Genomic DNA, 22,810 nt, shown 5'->3' on the forward strand with positions numbered 1-22,810 from the left:
TACAAAATTTGTTTAAATAAGAAAAATAACGTGCAATAAAAATTTGTTTTATAATTTAATTATTTATTTTTTTTATCGGCTTCCTTATCAAACAAATCTAAGGCCGTGATAAAGCCCATAGGCCTCGAATTAAATGGCTGCTGTCTGCTTCAACTAAACACATTGATAGGATGCAGCAGTTAGCAATCTAGTTTATTATACATATCTGTGTTATATGCATTGGTCATAATTCTGGTGCTTTGGTGCTTATCAAATCAGTTAAACAACTGATATGAGTAACCACCTTGCCCCATCCCAAAACATTAAATAATGAGTAGTATTTTTAGTCAACACCAAATTAGTAAAACACACCATTGCTAATTTACCATTACAGAATAAAAATGTGAACATTAGTACCGGTTTTAAAAAGTGATACAGCCTTAAAACGATTTATTGTTATGTTATTGTTTATTGTTTAGTTAACAGTTATTAATTGATATATTTATTAAAATAAATTATTTAATGACATATTTATTCATACTTTAAAAACTAGTATCTAAATTTAAGTTAAATTTGTCAAAAGTTTTTTTTATTGCTAATTTTTTCTTGTTCACGCCTTTAAGTTTATATTCACATTGGAATTTGCTGCATACTGAGTAATATATTATTTGAAGACAATTTATTATTAATTATTGAAAAATTAATACTTATATAATATTTAGACTAAAATTTAATGGTATTTTAGTATGTTGATCATCCTGTCGTTAATAATATATAATATGACCATTGATCATGTTATTCGTTTGAGCATTTGGATCAACATATTTTTACATTAGTTTTAACTTTAGATCTATGACGTCATTGATTATGTTCTGAATGCATTATGTTGCAATCAGTTTTGTGCAACCACTTAATTTAAATGTAAATCATGGTATATCAACAGAAAATTTTAAACAATGCCTAACTTAGGTAAATCATTTAATATCTTGCTGAATTAAATTTTACAAAGCTATTTTGTACCAGGATTTTAATACCACCTTATGTATCAATAAATTTATAAGATTCATATTGAAACAATAGAAATCTAAATAGCATAAAAAAATAAATAATTTTATTATCTAAAAGTTAAGGTTATTTAAATGTTAAATCAGTGACATATTTTTTTCTTTTTTTTCTTTTGGAAAGGACCAGTGAACCCCAGTAATATTTAATTTAAAAAAATTGAATGAGAATATTATTTATTTTGAAAAATATATTTCTTAGGTAATATGTACTTTGCATAGGAAATATGTAATTTAATATTTGAACTAAAAATGTTTGAAAATAATTCATAATTATTATCTATAGGTATTTATTAAAATTAATTTACACTAATCAAATAAATAATTTTAAAATTTTTATACTTAAAGTAATTATTCTTATTAATATTAATTAACGAGTTAATTAAGTAACTACCTAATACTATTTATTGCTGCATTAAATTATTGACCTATATGTTTTCTTGATATGTACCCAATCAATTTAGTTTTGAAATATTTATTACCTAAATAAACTCGTAAATAAATTAATATAAATATTACAATTATTATCATTTACCATTAAATTTGAGTAAAAGTGATAAATGTTCCAATGACTTTCCAAAGCCGATTTTAGGCTTATTAGATACAAGTTTATTTTATAATTAAACACCTTATTAGATATTGGGTTATATTATACAATATTTTTACATATAAGTAATGAGATTAGAAGTTAAGTTAGGTTGTGAATGTACCATTCAGTGAAGTAGTTGATTGTTTCAATAAAAAATTAGATGGGTTGGAATGGATAATTAAGAATCGTTTATTGTGGAATTAGAGGAATACGGAAAGATATTAATAAATCTTTGGCATCAAGGGTGCCATTAATTATAGAGGAGATGAATGCCTGATTCACAGCATCATGGCAAAAAGTTAGTTTGGAAATATCAAGAATTGAGCAGATATGGGTATGTGGTGAATGTCTGATTTTAAATTTAAAAGTAAGATAGCCTTTTTTGAACTAAATTGATGCACAGTTGATCACCATAACAAACAGAAATAGAGAAGGTAGTGACAGTTGTAAATATTCTATCACATACCTAAACAAATCATGTTCATGGGTGAAAATAGTTTTGATTTAGAAATAAAATTATAATTCGTATTGAATAAAATATAATATATATACAAATTTAGTATTTATAACAATAAAATATAATTTTTTTTATATATAAATAAACATGAATCAATTTAAAATGTCTTATATTTTTGATTAAAGTATTTGTTTTTCCTTACTATTTTCGATGCTTTTCAGAGCTATTTCAAGTTCAAATAAATGTTTATCATCTTCCTCAGGAGCTATCCGCCTCATTTCTGCTGCTAATTTATGTACATATTCCGGATTTGATCCACTGGTTCCACTACATATTGCTATTCTGGAAGCTATTTGTTGAATAGATGCTTCACCAGCAAACCACTCATTGTTTTCGTCTGCTATATACACTGTGACTTCAGATGGTATTTGATTTTCATTTGTTCTTGTATGAAATTGGACAACCTTCTTAGTATAACCGGCACGTTCACGTAGATCCAACCCCGCACATACATTATCTATATCTCGATTTTCAATCGCATACGCTATACCCCATACTCGACTCTAAAATTATATTAAATCGCAAATTTTAGATTTTCTATGAAGTATCTCTAAGTGAGATACCATTTTTTTAATCAATAATATAATAACATTATACTTAGGTATACAATATATGTAGTATTTGTTTGTTATGCAACCTAGTTATATAAAATATATAACCTTGTTACTAAGTGACCTTACGTCAGTAGTTATTAAGAAGAAATTACACTCCCATGCATGTCTCCGTCTTACAAATGCATATAACTCCAATTATGTTAAATGTTAGAGCAAATTGATCTATTATAAAATTTAAAATTTAAAATATTATTTAGCAAATTTCTTAAGTTTTATTCTATATTTTAATTTTAAAACAAATTATGAGCTTTTTTAAATTGTACAAATGTGCACTTAGGAGTATAATCCTCTTAATCTAAAAATTTATTATTATATTATATTAATCTGTATCTTGATATTATATATTGTGTCTTTAGATCTTGGTAACTTTACAACAAACAATTGTCTTGTGATCATTTTTATATAGCGTGGTAGCAATAACATATTACTTACATATACCATATTATATTGAAATATATATTATATATAATATTAAATATACTATAAATATTATACATACATAAATTAATTAGTAAAATAATCCAAGAGCATTATTCAACTTACTTCATTAGTTGATGGTAAAAGAGTCACTACTCGTCCAGGCTGAAATTTATCAAAAAAATTTTAGAAGTGTTGGTATTAATATGATATTATAAAGTGATGATACAAACTGATTGATTTTCTATCGAATCAGTGAAATAAAAATTTTAATTCAGTTTGTTGAAAAACTATAAAAACTACTTTTAATAGATATCAATAATAATATCATAGTATTGTTTTATAGAGAACTGAATTCATTAATTTATTTTAAATAATGAAAAAAAATTCCCCATAAAAAAAGTGAGCTTAATTGGATTTAACAAAAATTAATACTGTAATTTGGGTTTTGATCGACCTCAAAATGTATGGTTTGTAACATCACTAGGTTAACACAGGGCAAGTGCATATTGTAAAATCACCATATAAATAATTAAAAAATGACATATTATTTTAATCTTACCAAGTCATTGGTTCCTCTGTGGTCTGGGCTAAACTGATAAAATCGCCTGGTGTATCCTTTTATGTATCCAGGGTATTTTTTTATGAATGGAAAATTAGTTTTCCATATTAATGATCCGTAACCAAATATCCAAAACATATGGTTTTTTAACTCATTGCTCAATTCATTGTCGTTAATGTGGCTGTTTTCAGATTTATCTGGTTTCATTATTAAAATACTTTAATTTTTTTTTTTTAAAGAATAAAATTTACTATGTCTACATCTATTGTTTATAAATGAATAATTTAATATGATAACATTTTGATAGGGTTTCTAAGGATTGGTTGGAAAATAGAATGAAAATAATCAATACCTATTATTTTGCCATTACACTTTTCGACAAATAGATGGCGTTGTTGAACTTTAAGTAACAACTTACTAGACATTTTATTTAAAAAGCTCCAACATTTAAACCATTTTGAAATAAATTAGTTTAATATGTGTAATCTTAAAGCATAAGTGACTAGTAATTACTATACTATGCTAAACTAAAGTATTTATTTTATATAATATGTATACATTATGTGATTTAGAATTAATATGATGTCAATTTAATTTAGATAAATAAAACTAATAATTACATAGTTAATAATTTGTCATTAATAGTTAATTATTATTAACATATAAAATATAAAATCAGAAAATCATTGATATAGTTTTTATTTTTATAACTTAATAATTAAAATGTATAATTATTTAATAACTCATTGTAAAACAATGTTATAATATAATCCTTATAAATTTTTTGAAAAAATTTTTATACCTAACTATTACCTAGTTAATTTTTTTCGATTGTCAACATTAAAATTATTCATGTTGGGTATTTTTTGTAAAAAAATAGTGAACAAGTGATTGTTCGGAGTAAAGTTTAATACATTTTTTCCTGTGCATTCTATTTTCATTGTATTAATTTTTATTAGCAATTACTTTATACACTTTTAAAAATGATAATGTTCCTAAAATATTATTTTTTTACCAAATAAATAAACTAATATTTTTCATTTTAAAAATTATTATTTTTAATTATAATAAAGACTATACAATTATGAATTAAGTCAATATGAGTTGTAAGTATTTTCATATTTGTTTGCTTTTCAGAAATATTTATTGTATAATATTGAGCTTTCTGATATTAAAACATAATATAGTATCAACATTAAAGAATGTTCAGAATGTAAAATATTTTTTTTCAACAAACCTGTAGTTCTGTCTTCTGTGTGGAGTATTTTTATTTAAACCAAATTGGTAATAATTACTGCTCTTATGTTTTAATTAAGTATATTATAATATATTTAATTAATGGAATTTGCTTATGAGTCTTGTCATCGTTAATGAACTAAATAAAAGTTCTAATATTACTCTGCAATCTACATAAATAACATAATATTATACAGATAAGTTAATACCATAGGCGTGTTTACGGGTCTTGCCTGTCCTGCACAGGCATGACCTGCAAAATTTTATCTTACTTACATTATAAATTGTAGTGCATAATATAAAATTAATTATTTTCAGTTTCTGATTTCATATAAATTTTTTTTAATTTTCGTCATGTGGACTTGTAACGTTTATAAGACTATAAAAATTGATAATTCTAGTGCAGTAATCCCATATTCCCATCCTCCTGGATATATCACAGTTGTTCACGACCTGCGAACGAGGCTTAGACACACCTATGGTTAATACTATACTATTACATTTAGGACACAATGTTTTAATTTTGACTTATTTTCTATAAAGAAATCAAAATTATTTAAGTTGTTAGAGTTTAAGATTCTATACATTTAGTACAAAAATGTTTGCCTATCGTTTATTAAAAAACAACTAAACTACAAGTATTGATTTGTGGTATATTAAAAATTACTCTTTGCAATAAATTTGGATTATCCATATAGTCATTTTATAGCTTATACACAAAAAACATCAATAAAATAAAATTGCTTCTAGATTTATATTGCCTTAATTTCATGATTAATACATTATAGTATGATTATTATTTATTTTAAATAAGTTGATTTATAAATAATTAATTTTTTTGTTTGGATATCAAAATGTAGTGTTATACGGTAACATTTTTACAGGTACAGTTATTTTTAAATTTATATTAGAACGGTGACATGGAACGATTTGAAGTATTTCCATTACACCGATATAAACATCTCACCAAACAATGTTGTGCTGTAATTAATTCTGAATGGCCACGCAGTGAAATGGCTAGGTATTTATTGAATTCACTAATAACTAACCAAGTTTCTCATACATCTTTTATTGTTTTGAAATTAGGGCATGGCGATATTTTATATTTATTGCAATTTCAAGTTGGTATAACACTTAAAAAAATTGAAAATAAAAATAAGTTATAAGCAATTTCACAAAATGTATTAGGTTTGTCTATCAATAAATATTATTTAATAATAATAATTAAAAGTTATTAAAAATATTTATGTCATAATATAATTTAATTAGGAGTTATTAATAAAAAAATGTCAAATTGATCATAAATTTGTGAAAAGCAGATAAATGTAATGTAATGAATATTATTAATGCTTAAATTATCAATTACTGTTTGTCTGTTTAATTAGATCATAATAATATTCAAAGTCTCAACTACTGCAAAATGTTTATTATCTTACATTCAACTAATTAAACTACAATTTTATTTTTATTATTATATTTGAAAATAATTTATTAATCATGTTATACACTAATAATAATTGATTTATGTATTTCTTATATAAGGTAACAAGATTTATATAATAATTTGTCCTATTTATTTATATTTGATATTTTGCTCTCAATTTTATTGCTATTTTGTATTCATAATTGACAAATAACATCAATATTTAAGTTATAAGTTAATTTTAGAGAAATTATCATAATATAATAATAACAATAGTAATATTATTTCAATATATAGATGTTTATGATGTGTATGTGTTATTTAGGTTACATAGTTTAGAGGCGTCTTGTGATACCTTGCCAACGTCTTTGGTTCTGGCTAAAGAAGAAGAAAAAGATAATTTCAAAACAGTTTTAGGACATGCAAAAATTACACCAATACCTTCTATTCCTGATAGTGGTTTTATCGAAACAGGTAATTAATATTCTGTTTATTTCTCAACTAGTATTAACGATAGTAATTAATAAATCACATTATGATATATTTAAAAAATAAAATACTCTCATAAAGAAGATGTGTAGATAATCTATTATAACTATAATAATTTTTTTTTAAAGCTTTTGATTACTTAGATTTTTTAGGTTTTTATGTAATACTAGAGCTAATATATATTATAATGCCTTAAATATTGTGCTTGTTGTTTTGATTATATATAATGTACCATCAAGTTAGTATTTTCCCAATTGTATTGGTCTGAAGTATAACTTTCAACAAATTTCCGATATATGATATTAAGCTGTAGTTTGTATTCACTTTTTCCACACTAAAATAAAAAAAAATAATTCGTTTAATTGATAATAAAAATTTGTATTATTTTTAGTGGTAATAGTTAATAATCACAGAGGACAAGGACTAGGAAAATATCTTATGCACAAGACTGAAGAATACATGAAAACGTAATAATTATATAAACATAATTTAAATTATATTTAAATGTTTTTAATTGTTGAATTATTTTCATAGGTTGGGTTTAAACGTTGCATATTTGTCCACGATTGACAAACAAGAGTTTTACTCAAAACTCGGTTATATTCAATGTCAGCCAATTTCAATTTATGGTGGCCGTTTGAGTATTAATAATTCAAAAATGGTTTCTGTGATTGTACCATCAAGAAAAACATTCATGAAAAAACAACTGACATGAACTATATTTTTAAAATTATTTTTGTTTATATTTTAAATTACAAACAAGGAATAAATATCACTGATATAAACGTGTGTCTATTGCACATTTCAGTTAACACCTACTAACAGCATTAACTTCATAGTAGTAATAATAATAATAGTAATAATAATAATAATAATAATAATAATAATAATAATAGGTAATATTAATATATATATATATATATATATATTATACATATATGTGTAAAAAATTACATTATGTACAAATTAATTGAGCCAACGTAAAATAATAATAATAATAAAAATAATAAAATAATTAACTACCTAACATGTTTTTAAGGGAAAGAAACAAATTTGAATTGTAAAAAATAATAATATATAGTATTTACTGAATCATAACGATAGTGTAATAAAAAAACACCTCGTAACTTATTACTAACAATACAGATGAGTGCAAGACTGAAATATTGTGGTGTCTTCAGCACTTAGTTTTAAAATAAATTTGATATGATGTTTTATACGTATAACTTATAGACCTATTAAATAATAATAATAATAATAAAAGTCTACAATATTTTTATCTCGTATGTATAAAATAATATTATGTACAAACATGTAGCGCCATTTTGATGGGATATAAATTTAAGATAAGTATTTTTAATACATAAAGTTGTGCAATGTCATTGAGTTTATAATTGGAAATATTTTATTAAAGTTAACTATTCTTGATAAGTTTTCATAATTACATTTCCAACCAAAAATAAACACCAGACGTCGAAATTGTCAATTTTTTAAAATGTAAAAACATTAAAACTAGGTATATTTACACACCTGCAGTGGTACATCATTAATTGATAAAAAAAATTGGTAGGCACGCAGTTTAAAAATTCGACACTAAAATACAATCTTTGGTTAAAATATGTATGTATAAAAAAAAAGGATATAGTCTTAACAAAATATATAGTTTGTTCATAGTATTTATGTGCATAATATATATATGTAGGTAGGTATTACGTATTTTATACAACCTTTGGTAGGTTTTTACAAAGTTGGTATAATACATATATTTAATAAGTCTAAATAAGTATAACGACAATATTACAGTCTCAAACGAATACAGCAGCAGTAAATAAAATAATTAAAAAACTAAGTATACCAATCGCACATATTAGCGTTGCTATTCTACATGCGAAACCCGTATTTTCTTGGACATCTACTGAGTTCTATAAAATAAAAATAAAACGCACACACTGGAGTAGGTGGAGCAGGTAATACACGGGTTATTAAAGTGTAAGGTATACTTTGGTACTTAAAACTTACATTACCTTTTGACTATTTTTTGATAATGGTAAGTTTAAGATTTAATGATATTTCTCAATAGTTATTTATAACTATTCGTGGTTTGTTATTTATAAACGTTCTAGTTTAGAAGAGCGAGTTGGGGCAGTAAATGTCACGCGTGGCGAGTGGGGCAGAATATATCATCCGAATAAGTACCTATTTCATCGAACTACGCATTCTATGGATTTGTTTACATTTTATATAGATACCTATTTAATGTATTATAATATTACACTACAACATCGTTGACCTCAGTTTATATCCAACAACTCAATAGGTACTTTCTGTATATATAGTACTCATGATGTATTTTCTAGTAGATATATATATTACATCTCTTCCGACCTTCATCGATGCGATATATTAAATCATTTATAATTGTAATCTAGGATCAAATTATGTTTAAACTATTCCATTATTTTAGTCTTTTCTTTATCAGTCCAATAATAACAAACGTGGACATGATCTACGTTTAAAAAAAAAAAAAGGAATAATATCAAAAATATCAAGAGAAAATAGTGCAAATTTTTAGGTACCCGCCAACTAACAAATCGCTGTGCCGCATAATAAAAAAAAAAATATTATACCAGCAGCTTTGTTTGGTTACTTTGAAAAATAAGATATGTCCGAGGAAATACGAGCGAGCGTCGCGCTTAAAAATTAACTCCTCCACAATATTTACGTATTATAATATTATGCTTTCGCGGGGATGATGGCGTAAGGGGTGAAATGTACACACGATATTGTTGTCATCGTTATTGTAAATCTAATTCGACTGAGCACCCCATTAAGTGGGTGTGGAGTACCAGTTGTGGTGGTTCTTAAGCGGGTCGGCGGCGTACACGGACGACGGCGGCGGAGGCGGCAGCGGCGGACCAGTAGCCATCGTCGACTTGGATGGGTGGTAAAGATGGAAGCCGGCGGCCGAGTGATAAAACGCTGCGGCCGCAGCTGCAGCGGCCGCGGACGTCTGGTCGTAATGATCGAGTGGCACGGCGGGCGGCGGCGGCGGCGGTGCGGGGTTGTACGGCTGCGGTTTCAGCGGCAGCGCGGGCGCAGCGGACGACGTCACCTCCGCGTGATGTCCGTACTGCTGGTGCAAGTGCTGTTGCCGTAACTGCAGCAACGCGTCCGCGGACGTCGGCGGCGGCGGTGGTCCGTACAAATCGTACTGGTGTTGTTGCTGGTGCTGGTGCTGGTGCTGCTGTTGCTGGTGCTGCTGCTGGTGCTGGTGCTGGTGTTTGTCACGCGGCGACACCGACGACGGCGGAGTCATTGCCGTATGGTAATCCGCATAGCTGTACGGTGGTGGTACGGCCAACGCGCCGCTGCCGTTTCCAAATTCATTTTTCTGCGGTCCGAACTGTTGCTGTTCCGAATAACCACCCTCGCTGCCCGGCGGCGTCGGCAACGTGCTCATTTCGCCCGCGTAATACGAGACAGAATTGGCACCGGGTGAACGGGGAGCGTGCACGTTGGCGCGGATTACCGACTCGCGGTTGGCGTATATCTGCCGGAGCAACGCTGAAGCGGGCAGCGTGGTACCCGGTGCACCGCCGGACGGCTGTTGGCCGTGCTGCGACGCGCCCTGGTGGTGGTGGTGGTGGTGCTGCTGTTGCTGTTGGTGGTGATGTAGGTGATGGTGGTGAGGTGGCCCGGCAGGGTGATGGTGATGCTGTTGCTGTAGGTGTAAGCCGCCGTTCTGCTGCTGCTGTTGTTGCTGCTGCTGGTGATGAAGGTGGTGGTGATGTCCCAAGTGGTGCGCTCCGATCCACTGGATCGTACTCTTCTGTTGTTGTTGCTTGAGCAGCGCATCCGTGCTAAAGTCGGTCGGTTGGTGCGCTGCCGTCGCTGCCGATGACGCGGACGTCTTTTCTGTGGCCGGCGGCAGGTGCTTGGACATGGCGTGCTCGAGCTCTTTCACGGCGTTCGGATCGCTTGTGGCCGGCCTCTTGTCACCGCCGCCGTTCGTCTTCGGTGGACTGGGTGGCAACGTGGATTGACACGACGACGAGGCGGGGCTCAGGCTGGCGAAGTGCTGTTTCCTGTTCACCAACACGTCCTCTTCTGAACTGCTACAGCAGCTGTCCGCTGCCGCCGCCGCAGCCGCCTCGTCCCGGTCGGCGATTTTCCTTTTGTGCGCTTTCCGTTTTTCGTTGCCCGACTTCTTAGGTTGTATTCCTATACTATTGTTGTTATTGTTGTTGTTGTTGTTGTTGTTGTTGTTGTTGTTCAACTGAAACGATAACGAATAAAATATATTAATATAAATATATACCTAACCGATAGAAGTATATTATATTATCATTGATGTGTACCTAACACATAAGTACCGAATAAAAAATAACAATTTTCGTGCAAGTAAAATACTAGAAAAGAGTTTGATTAATTTTATATAGCTTTTCAGGATAATTTTGCTTATTGCTATCCAAAAAATTATATTATTTCATAACTCATAACAGAATAGGTAATTTCATAATTACAATGATTACGCAAAAATCAAACAGGTCAATTGGCATATTATTTATACCAGTAGTAAAATAGGTAATACAAGTCGGACTGTAAAAATATCTTGTAAAAACTTAAATTATTGCCTTAAAGATAAGATATAAAATGAAAACTGAGTAAATGGTCTAATCTATATGGAAATGTATAAATCCAAATTTAGTTTACTTAGCCGGGAACAATAAATTATTTATTTAAACATGGTGGTCTTAGAATTTTATATTATCTACTTAATATTTATTTTTGTATCAATTGCATTGTGTCATCATAATAAAATATGTTGATCTCATTATTCCTTGTAATACCTAAGTAGTTTAAATTACGACATTGTTCAATTTAACTCACTTGTAATCGTTCGGATGGTGCGTTATTCAATTGGGTTATGTCCACATGATTTCTGCCTCTCGTCGGATCGCCCTGTCCGTCCGCCGAATGACCATCGTCTAAGTCGGCCGGTGTCAGGTGATCTCTTCTAGGATTTCCTCCTCGTCCATCTAAAAATAGCCGATATACAGTTTATATTTCATACCATTGCTATATTAGACTCATATAAGTCATAGAATCTGTATGATGACCACACTTACCACCACCACCGCCATCGGGTGAACCATTCTCAGGGTCGTTGCCTCCGGTTTCTTCTCTTTTCACCACCCTTTGTCTAATGTGCTCTTCCATTTGGCAACAATCCATTATCAAATTGTCGAATTCTCTGGCACTAAAATCATCATATATAGGTATACATTAATACATCATACATAATATTATACACCACGATCAATATTCCGCAGAGGTTCGGATAATGTAACGCACATTTATTTTTTATTTTTATTATAGCTGGCGAATGTTCTGAATACAAAACGAGGGGACACACCTAATTGGCGCGGGGTTAAAATTTAAAATAATATACAACTTACCTAACTACGTAGTTGACGCAAATGATGTTCTGTTCTTCGGCGTTTTTCGAGTTACAGACGACCGTACCGCACGTCTGCATCCAAGTGTAACCACCATTTTTATTCATCACTCTATAGTAGTGCGTCATCATTTGTCCTTTGTTAATCACTAAAATAAAAAATATAAATGTTAATTAAATTATAGTGATAAATAGAAATTTTTAAACAGGTATTAGGTATACATTATATTTTTAAGATCCAACTACAATACTACATTAAATTATTATAAGATTAATATTGTTAGTTAGTTTTAAAATTTGTAAATAAACATAAAATAGATTTATTATTAATATTTAAATAATAAAATTAAACATTTATATTTAATAGCTGTTTAAAAAAAAATAGCTAATTTCAATAAAATATTACTAGATAAGTTGTTACATTTATAGTTATATGTATAATACATAATATATTTGGAACCTACATAACATATCCAGCTATTGTTATAGTGGAGTGCATAAGTAGGTAGAAAATTCACAGTTTAAAATGTACAAATGGAAATAGTTTTATATAAAATATAATGTATACAGACACACGACGAATAATTCATATCATAACAATATAACATCCGATTTTTATTATTGTCCTAAAGCCTCTTGCACGCGACTCGAGTGGAATATTTACGAATTAATTTTGGGAAGACGGATCTATGGCGGCGCTACAATAATGTTTAAGCATTCAACTCATTCGATCTGACTATGACGAAATGGACATTGTTTTTCCGTCTATTGCTGTAGTATTACCGACCTACCTATACGGTATTTTATAGCAGTAGAGACTGCAAGGGGTCGGCGAACATATTGTACATATTGTTTTTTTTTTAGTTAAATTTCTTTTTCGTATCCTGCAAGGCTGCAATGATACTTATTTAATTATATCCAATGACAAATTTTTAACATTTTTCTTAGTGGCGGGATTCACAAAAATAATATGTATTTCAAAAGAATTATCTATATCTTAAAAAGATAGAAAATAGTTATCGACTGTAATTGTATTCATACGTTTGTAATACTACATTAATTAAAATTTCTTTTATGTATTTTACAAAATAAAATAATTAAAAATTTTATGCGACATATTATTTTGACGTTTGGGGTCCACCCACATAAATCCGCTACTTCCATAAAATAAATTCCAGGCGCTCATTGCACGAAGACGAGTAAAACGTACTTATAGGTCGTACTTACAGTCCTACGCACCAACTACGTATATAATATTATACATATACAATAAAACGTACACAAAAATGGTCGGTTTCTCCTTTACAGATTTGTCATTACATAGTACTATACCCATACGGCCATGCGTTAGTACCTTTCTATGTCTATATGTACTGAAGATGACAACGACAGTGACGATGATGATAATGATGATAATACACACGCGCGGCTACAGAGGCACTTGCGCCTGTTGAAATATGCCGGGCAGGTATCGCACCGGAAGCTCCGCCCTCCCCCTATTCCGAACCATATAGCCATTACCTCGATGGCCACACGTTAGATGTTATCGTCGTCCACCAACAAGAGTCATCGTCTCGTGTATGATGTATTCGGTGAAGACAAAATAGGTAAGTACATATTATAATATTATACTCGGTGCGTATTACTGTTCTGAATACTGATGACGCTCTTCCGGTCGTTATTCAATTACGATCGCGTATAAATATAAATGGCCACCATTTATATGCCCGTTAACGCGGGATATTATAATATATATCATAGGTAGGAGGTATATCTAGTTGAAGTTTACCTACCTACTTAGTCACCACATAATATACGATACTCTAACCAGTCTAACCATTGCCCAGAGACCCGTATTATATTATTTTACATTTTTATCTGTATCTGCAGCGCGTGTACTATTACAATGCGCACCATCGTACCATTCAAAACTATAGTAACGACCGTATTGTGTTATAATATAATATTATAAAGTTGATGGCCGTAACATTATAAAGTGCGTGCATGTCGTAGTATATATACTTACGGTCAAGGTGACATTTTCGGAGTTTCCCCACGTCCTCGCCGTGACACAGGGTATACATGTTCATACCAGTCAGTTCGTCGGCCGTATAATCTAGTATTTCCGCCACCCTGTGATTATAATAATAATAAATCATCGTTATATATTTGCGTATCTATGCGTATTACGTATATGTAAGAACTCAAAGTAAAGTTATCTTTAACAACAAAAGGTCTCACGGTTTTTGTATGTTTTAAAATTATATAGTTCATAATATCTTATATATGAATACATAATATAATGAATATAATGTTCCAATACATAAACTATATTATAAAATAGTGTTGTAGGTAATAAATATATTTTTTTCATATTATTATAGTTATTAGTCGGTGTTGTATTTTGAACATTTTTTGTATTATTTTGTAAATTGAAACTAAAATGTTTTTTATAAATATCTAGATCCTAGAGAAATATGAACATCTCAATCAGTGGCGTATCCAGGGGAGGGGCCACAGTGACCATGCTCCCCTCGTTGGTCGTATTTACTATTTTTGTTTTAAAAATTTATATTTATTTGTATACATGAACGCATACTACAATATGTCTTATAAAATTTTAGACAGTGTGTGCCCCCCCTAAAAAAAAATTCTGGATACGCCACTAATCTCAATCGATATAATTACCTTGGTTCGCAATGAGCTATTCGGAAGTCGAAGTATAGTCTAGTAACGAACATGTCGGTTTCCAGTCGGATTTCATGTACGCTGGGTGGGGGTAGAGCGATAGCCAAAGACACTGCGCCCAAAAGCGGTGGTGCACATTTCCGATTGTGCGAAAACGTGTACTGTGGCCTCAGTCTGCAAATCAACAGCACCACCTGAGACATAAAGCAAGATCGTGAGTTTTCGATAACAAAAAATTAATTTCCTAAGAAATAAAAATTTAATGGTTTGTGTAATTGTGTGATGGCTGGTGTGTATAATGTGTATATATTACTATATGGTGTATATTATTATATAGTATAAGGTTGTCGACGAGTTTTATCGCCTTAATAATATCATATGATAAACATCATACATAATGTACGGCTGTTGTGGCGTGTGAAAAAAAAACAGTGGTTAACGCGACATCAACAGTTCTGACACGTAAATGACATAAAAAAGAGGTAAAAAAAAAACAACCTCTCGGAACCAGAGGCGTTCTTCTCTTGTATACTCATCACGATCACTGGATATGATTTGTACATCCTAACAACGGTCTTAAGTCGGCCGCCTATTTCGGTCATTCAATTTTCGTTTTACTATACTCTAAACGTTTACACGTTATGAAATACACTTTTATTATTATATTATTGTTTTGTTTTTTTTTTTTTTTTAGACGCTTCCGACTATATAGTCATTGTTTTTTCGTGTTTATGTGAATCGAATTTTGTATATTATTGTTGAATACTAAAGTGTCATCTGCCTTTTGTCTCTAATTCTATCGGGCTATAATGAAATCGGAATAAAATGATCAAACGCATGACACGCACAATTATTGTTATTAAATTGTTTTCTATTGTTCTTTTCATGCAAACTTGTTAAGGGAGTTGTTTTTAAAACAAAACGTTCACGGATCTATGGCGACTTAATTAATTAGGCTCATTCAGAGTAGACGTTAACAAAATTATCAGAGTTGTTCGTCCATAAAACCCAAATCATTCAAACACACACATACGTGTATATTATATACATATAGTATACAATATATATATATATAAATATATGAGTATATGAGTATGAAAAAAACCATTAGGATTTTTCTCTCGCCCACCGTCTACGGACCCAAGTATAAAAATTATCCATGGTTATTTAACCGATATCTTGTTTTTGTATTAGAGTATTAGAAGCAGACCAAAAATCAAGGTGAAAAAAAAATACCACCTAGGGATGATAATACCGTGATGTAATAGATAGCTATAATGGTTATTTTCTTTCATTTATCGAATATTTAATTGTTTTTATTCATGTAAAATATAAAACTCTTATGTAACCATTGGGGAACACCAATTGTGCATTATTATAATTATTTATGTTACAATATCAGTGTTAATGTTGTTTTATCATCGTTTGAATAGCTTTCTCTTTACCATTGTCACCACATATGTAAACATATATATGCGCATTATACTATATTATATCTATGTATACATTTAAGCAGTGGTCAATTTTGTGGTGACAGATTGCTAAAGTATGGAATTTGTAAACGCATCACTGACCATGTCCATGTGTTATTTATACTAGTTTATCTATTACATTATGTGTTACTTATACACAAACTGATGGTAATTCTGTATACACAATACCGCTGTGTAAATAAATAACAATAAGAAAAAAATAAATATTCTAAGGTATTTGATAATTTAATTTTATTCTCCCTTGTTGTTAAAGTTAGACCAAAAACTATGGTTTGGATGCTCGAGGAGATATCCAATTAAAATGGTATAAGTATTTCGAACAAAAGTACTAATTTTTAGTGGTTTCAATGAATCATCATTTATGTTAGGGGTAGAATTTTCCTTCAACCCTTGTATTTTCCCCGTCTTTATTTCGCAGCCTCCTGTTTCATTAGGTCAACACAATCATTCGTATTTTATACAACTTAATATGATTGTTCAAGTATTAATGTGCACAGAAAAATATTTTATTTTGAAATATTATTTAAATATAGATACTATAAATTTTAATGCTTGTCGGAGTTTAAGTAATTAAAGTAATTTTATATAAAAATATATAGTTATATCAATACAATTTTGTAGAATGGCAAAATTAGTAATTTCTAAAGATTATTAGAATCGAAATATTTTCAAACTATAGGTACTTAGTATGACGCACTCATTTTCGGTTGTTTTAAGCTTAATAATCACATAACCATCAACCCTTTACTACTTTTGGTTTGAAAATTACACTTTTCCCCTTCAAATGAAAGAATTCATATATTACTGAGAAAATGGGATGAAGTATATAATTCTACACCCTATACGTTGGTAATAATATCCGTATTAGAAAAGTATATATATATATATATATATATGTAAGCTCACCCTATATCCGGAGGATTTGAAATGGCAACCACGTTTAGTCAGCGTCGACTTCATTCTAATGCAAAACGCTCTGTCTAAGCCTTTATATGCATTTGTGCTGGATAGAGACATCACTGACGAAACTGAAAATAATATTACAAAGTAATAATTGTAGTAAATATTTATAAATGTTTATATTATTCAATTTTTTATTGGATATAACTATTTGTTTTACTATTATTATAAATTAATTTATTGTTTTCTATTAAAAGTAAAAATTATTGATTAACTAATTACCTATAAGTGATGCAAAGTTTTTATTATTTAATTATTATGAAAAATGTAAAATTATTTTTATAATACCCTTTTATTATTTATATTATTATGTATATCAGCATAATAATATTATTTGTCACACATTAATGGAATATAATCTTATATAATTATGTGTTCGAAGTCACGACCATTTGTGGCCAGAGTAATGATCCGTGCTTCCTATTATATACTTCAGAAAATCTATAGGATATTATAATGTTCCAAACTATAAGCACATGATCGGTGGTCAGTGTGTGAAAAACGATTATATTTTTATATATTCATAACTCAAACATATTATGAACAATTTACATTAAGTTACAGATTTCATATAAAATAAAATAAGGCCTATGATTAAAGTCTAAGAATAATTTCGACAGAATTAAAACGATTTCAATAAGTATATCTTTTTTAAATTTAGTATTTGAGCAAAATAATATTGTATGAACTCATATTAGGTTTAAAATCATAGCCCCTTGCGTCAATTCGTAAAAATACTTCGTCACGCACTATCGGATCGAGCGTATTGTAACTGAAAAAGGACCAAACTAATTTTTCCCTCGGACTAGATGTTTTTTTTATTTTTATTTTTTGGTTATAAATTGGATTGCATTTCAGTGTTCTATACGGCGTGACGGGGCAATAAAAAACACTCAGGGTGAGCGTGTGGCTAATCACGTGAAACGTCGTAGAGTGTGGCCACCGTTGTCTGAAGGGATGAAAACTCACCGTCGGGATTGGCCGTGCCTACATTAGAACTTCCTTCTTCGGAGCCAGCACTACTGGGTGACGGTGATGCCATCCCCTGGCCTTGAGTCAGTCCTAGGCCTAACTGTTCGGCCAACTCAGAATGATCAGCTTGGTGAATGTAGTCGAAGACACTACTACCGGTCATCTCTACCTGAAAAACATAACACCGATAAGTAAAGAGACTATAACATAACAGTTTGACATTTGAAAGCCTCTTGAGATATTGGTTGTACGTTACTAGGGGAATTAAACTATTTGGACTTAGTGAAAAATCTTCCCGAATCGTCCATCATTGTTACAGTCCGTAACGTTAATTTAGTCTATATATAGGGCTATGCGCATGGTCTACAAACACTCCCCCTCATCACCCTTTCACCGAGAAAGGTAAGGGAGGATTGACGGGTTTTAAAGGTTGCGCGGGTGGGTTTCGGCTCGACTCGAATTCGACTCACGTACACTTGAGCCGTGCGAGCGTGTTCCTCATTCGTAATTCCGAACCATACTCTCTCTCGCCCGCCTGACACAATCAATAGCTATGCTGCAAAGGCCGACACGGGGGAGACCCAGGGTTTTTGCGCTTTTGACGTGGCCAGTACACAGGACTATGGTGTACAGGGTTGGTTTCTAGAACTGACGATTGTTTCTACATCACATTTTGCCCAACAAACTAAACAACACCGGTATTTTGGAATATGGATGTATACTATTATACGCGTACTGGTTATAAGTTATATTATAAAAAAACTAACACACTTATGAAAATTTAAAATAAAGTATAGTTATAGTTCATCCTTACGAGAACACATAAACTAAGGACATAATATTAACTAATTAATGAAAGTAAATAAAATAATACTAAAAATGTTAATTTTATGTAAGTAATACTATAAAAATATATATAATCAAATGTATATAAAATATATTCTTTTGAGGAATTCAAAATTAATATATTATATTATGCTTATTTGAAATCTTATTATAAATTATATTTATATATAACCTTTATCACTTATGCACATCTAATAGTATATTAATTACTTATAATTGTATATAATAATTTGGATTTAACAAGAGAAATATAAAAAATTTGTGAACCAAACTATTTTTTTTTTGTTTTAAATTATTATGACCAGTAAAAAAAACCGTTCTAAAGTTCCAATATAATATTAAAGAATCATATAGTTATATCTGTATATATACATAGTAATATCGCATAAATATTTTTTTACTAATATAATTTTTTCGGGAGATACAAATAATAATTTTAAGTCATTTTAATTACGAAATATTAAAAGTTAAAACATTATATTGTGTTTGAATAATTCTATGAAAAAATAACGTATATTTCCAGAAAGAGCATGGTCTATCACTTAAAAGAAATAGCAGTTATACACAACTGAGTGAATAAAGGAAATAAAATAGATTTTGAAACAATAGATAACGGTTTACTTTAAAAAGTATTTAAACAACAATGTACAAATCAGAAACAATTTAATTTTAAACAAGTGAATTTATTTTAATGCCATTATAACGTTAATTTAATATATTTAAAAGAAGCGTGAAAATAAATTATACCAATTATGTAGGTATAGGGTTAATTATTCAAGTAATAGATAAAAAAAAAACTATCATTAACAATATTGTATTGAGTTTTTAGTTAGTAGTAAGGTCAAATTTGAATTATTACCAAAGTCAACAAAGAGTGAAATCGGCATTGTTTGGTGTAAATTATACTTTGATATTGTTTCACATGTACATTATCAAGTTTCCCCATGTGATATTGTGTATTTAAATAATTATGCAATCATACATTGTTATTTAGTTAAAACTGGATTAATATATTATACATAGTGGTTTACGAGGGAGCTAAGTGTTTCCCCGTTGTTACAAGTAGAACGGTGTTAAGGGCAATTATTAACATTGTTCGACTCAAATTATATATATGTCTTTTTCGAAGGGGAGTTTGTTGTACGGGAGTGAAGACTTCAACAATGTATGGCTTGGCGTTTATATTATTTTATAGTGAACCTATACATACTTCTGTACATAATATTGAGTAATAAATAAGGTTTAATATTGTACGGTATTTCAAAATACTCACTTGAGAAAGACCTAGGTAGATGGACACGGTTTCTGATATGTATAAAAATCGTCCGTCGGAAGCTAATGCAAATGCAAAACCGTCTAACGACTGTAAAAATAATAAGACATTTTAATATTGTCGAGGTGATTTAAAGTTGTATTTTTTAATTTCTTACTTGAAGTATATGTGTGCCTTGGTGCTGTTCAAACAATTCCAAGGCTACGGTACTAGGAGATCTGTTTCGAGCTGAGGTTCCTGAAACATGTATAAACATTCTATATTTTCTAGTTAATGTTCATCGCACATAGTATACATTATTATATGGTATCCAGTTTGTGTATTTTTTTCATTAAATGCGTGAAATCATATCGTTTCCCTCAAATAAGAACTGTTTCCATAGCCCCTATATAAATACGTCCAGTTTAATCAAAAAAGTCTATCCTAATCCTCAACTGAGTAAACATTTTCGTCCCCTAAGCACCCTCGCGACTTTCATTTGGCAACTTGGTCGTTTACTTTGCACAAACAGTTTGGCGTAATAATATGTATTAGTATTAATAACATATCTCCCTTATTTATTAATCGGTATAATAATCGAGCCAATCGCAATAAGTCTAAAAACAATTAATATGGACATTTATTTTTAAAAATGTACCTATTTTAAATGTGATATGAATTTATTTGTTTAGTTACAGATACATTGTTGTTTTCAAAAATGTTTATGACACCGTGATAGGTATGCCTATCATATTCCAAATACTAATATCGTCTATATCACCACTACCAGGGACCATAAGTATTGCAGCAGGAGAATCGTCCCTTGAGACAACTACCACATGTGTTCCTGGCGGTGTCAACAATTATTTATTGTTCTTTTTACTAAGGGGAAAATTCCCAACTTATGGAATATATGCTATATGAGTATCAAATACAATATGAAATTAGTTTTTGTAAATTGTACTTTTAGATATTATTTTATATTTTAGGCTGAGAAAAATGTATAACTTTTTATTACCGGATTTATTTTTTGATCTATTATTTTTTGTATAGTAGTTCGAAATTGATCGGCACTCAGATTTAATGATAATAATGGCAATAACTTATACAAATATATGAATCAAGAATATAAATCATGAGATATTATTCATAATAATAGTAAAAGTATCACGATTAAATGCTTAATTACAAATTTTTATCTTGTTAAAAAAATTGTAAATGTCATACAACGAGTAATGTTTTACATCGATTTGTGATTGTGATTTTGTTATATTTCTATATAGTATTATAGTCAAGTGTATATAACATATATTATCATATTTTATTATTGTTATTTTTTCATTTATATTATTATATGATACATAAACAATATATCTTTTATACATATAAAATACTTTTTTTTTTATTAAAATATATATCAATATAACTTATAACTAAAAATACTCTTATAATTAATAATTTTTAAATACCAACATTATCACTTTACATAATATACCAAATATATATTTCAAAGGTTTAGCAAATATAATAAATTGACCCATGTTAAACTAATGAAAATTTGTAATTCAATCTCTCTCGCTTGTTATTAAATAAGTTTTTTAAATTTACTCTTTTTTTTGCTCGACTGTAAACACAAATAAATATATACACATAGGGTGGAGAAATGCACCTTTGTTATCCAAATTAACTTAAGTCGGTGGCGTGCGTGTGTGTTTAACAAATCCCGTCCCCCTATTTTGCGGGTGGCTGATTGAAACCACAAAAATAAAAAGAGAAAGGGGGGAATGTTTAAAGCCCTCCCCTTACATTTAACTCAGTTAGCTCGAGGTTTATTCATGGGTTCCAGCAATCAGTCGGGTAGTGTTTTAAACTCTTCTCGCCCCAAGTTCCTCTTTGTGATGATAACAAGCCCCCAGGCACTCTTAATTCGCTTTAAAGCGATGTCGGTTGGATTTGTTTGACGAAAATATTATTACAATTATTATACCCACAAATTATAATCAAATTTGACGGTTATTGAGATATTGTCAACACGGAATTATTATTAATTTAAAATTACAGGGTAGTGACAATTTCACCGCATAATACAAAAAGTACAATGCCACTGTAAGAGCCAAATATATATTTTTACATAAATTTATATTACCTTATAGTATATATTAACCCAATAATACAATATCGATGATTTAAACTTCGATTAAAATCAAATAAATATATTATTATGATTGAACAAATAAGATGCATATAATATCAA

The 22,810-nt window shown here is 29.8% G+C and overlaps 3 protein-coding genes across 5 annotated transcripts in view; 1 reads left to right on the forward strand and 2 right to left on the reverse strand.

Moving 5' to 3' along the window:
• The first annotated feature begins 327 nt into the window (after positions 1-327).
• On the forward strand, positions 328-7,672 carry LOC113551988 (N-alpha-acetyltransferase 80). 2 transcript variants are annotated; one of them, XM_026954619.1, is made up of 6 exons: positions 328-635; positions 2,308-2,510; positions 5,860-5,996; positions 6,724-6,872; positions 7,279-7,354; positions 7,422-7,672. In XM_026954619.1, the coding sequence occupies exons 3-6, from the start codon at positions 5,896-5,898 to the stop codon at positions 7,600-7,602; spliced, it is 507 nt and encodes a 168-aa protein (XP_026810420.1). In that variant the 5' UTR covers positions 328-635; positions 2,308-2,510; positions 5,860-5,895; the 3' UTR covers positions 7,603-7,672. The 2 variants fall into 2 exon arrangements, with proteins under 2 accessions (XP_026810420.1, XP_026810419.1); XM_026954618.1 differs by lacking the exon at positions 2,308-2,510 and having other exon boundaries at positions 329-635.
• Positions 2,226-4,029, reverse strand: LOC113551987 (putative glutathione-specific gamma-glutamylcyclotransferase 2). Its single transcript, XM_026954617.1, has 3 exons — positions 3,740-4,029; positions 3,304-3,342; positions 2,226-2,649 (listed from the first exon to the last, which is right to left on the reverse strand). The coding sequence occupies exons 1-3, from the start codon at positions 3,944-3,946 to the stop codon at positions 2,266-2,268; spliced, it is 630 nt and encodes a 209-aa protein (XP_026810418.1). The 5' UTR covers positions 3,947-4,029; the 3' UTR covers positions 2,226-2,265.
• A 1,731-nt stretch (positions 7,673-9,403) lies between the features above and the next one.
• Positions 9,404-22,810, reverse strand: part of LOC113551464 (protein trachealess) — a 119,739-nt gene continuing 106,332 nt past the window's right edge. For both annotated transcript variants that reach the window (XM_026953716.1, XM_026953717.1), the window contains 10 exons: positions 20,735-20,814; positions 20,578-20,667; positions 18,456-18,627; positions 17,433-17,554; positions 15,034-15,227; positions 14,372-14,478; positions 12,347-12,494; positions 12,017-12,147; positions 11,778-11,926; positions 9,404-11,163 (listed from right to left, as the gene is read on the reverse strand). In XM_026953716.1, coding sequence (XP_026809517.1) covers positions 9,715-11,163; positions 11,778-11,926; positions 12,017-12,147; positions 12,347-12,494; positions 14,372-14,478; positions 15,034-15,227; positions 17,433-17,554; positions 18,456-18,627; positions 20,578-20,667; positions 20,735-20,814 — 2,642 coding nt within the window. In that variant the 3' untranslated portion in view covers positions 9,404-9,714. The remainder of the gene's footprint in view (positions 11,164-11,777; positions 11,927-12,016; positions 12,148-12,346; positions 12,495-14,371; positions 14,479-15,033; positions 15,228-17,432; positions 17,555-18,455; positions 18,628-20,577; positions 20,668-20,734; positions 20,815-22,810) is intronic.

The sequence above is a fragment of the Rhopalosiphum maidis genome, chromosome 2, assembly GCF_003676215.2.
Source record: "Rhopalosiphum maidis isolate BTI-1 chromosome 2, ASM367621v3, whole genome shotgun sequence".
NCBI lineage: Eukaryota > Metazoa > Arthropoda > Insecta > Hemiptera > Aphididae > Rhopalosiphum > Rhopalosiphum maidis.

What these genes read in the sequence shown, in the direction of transcription:
- LOC113551987 (XM_026954617.1), bottom strand. Translation starts at nt 3,946, where the DNA reads ATGAAACCAGATAAATCTGAAAACAGCCACATTAACGACAATGAATTG. An exon ending in ACAGAGGAACCAATGACTTG is followed by an intron (nt 3,343 to 3,739) that starts GTAAGATTAAAA and finishes GATAAATTTCAG; the next exon opens with CCTGGACGAGTAGTGACTCT. An exon ending in TTTTACCATCAACTAATGAA is followed by an intron (nt 2,650 to 3,303) that starts GTAAGTTGAATA and finishes ATATAATTTTAG; the next exon opens with AGTCGAGTATGGGGTATAGC.
- LOC113551988 (XM_026954619.1), top strand. Translation starts at nt 5,896, where the DNA reads ATGGAACGATTTGAAGTATTTCCATTACACCGATATAAACATCTCACC. An exon ending in TAGTGGTTTTATCGAAACAG is followed by an intron (nt 6,873 to 7,278) that starts GTAATTAATATT and finishes TATTATTTTTAG; the next exon opens with TGGTAATAGTTAATAATCAC. An exon ending in ACTGAAGAATACATGAAAAC is followed by an intron (nt 7,355 to 7,421) that starts GTAATAATTATA and finishes TTATTTTCATAG; the next exon opens with GTTGGGTTTAAACGTTGCAT.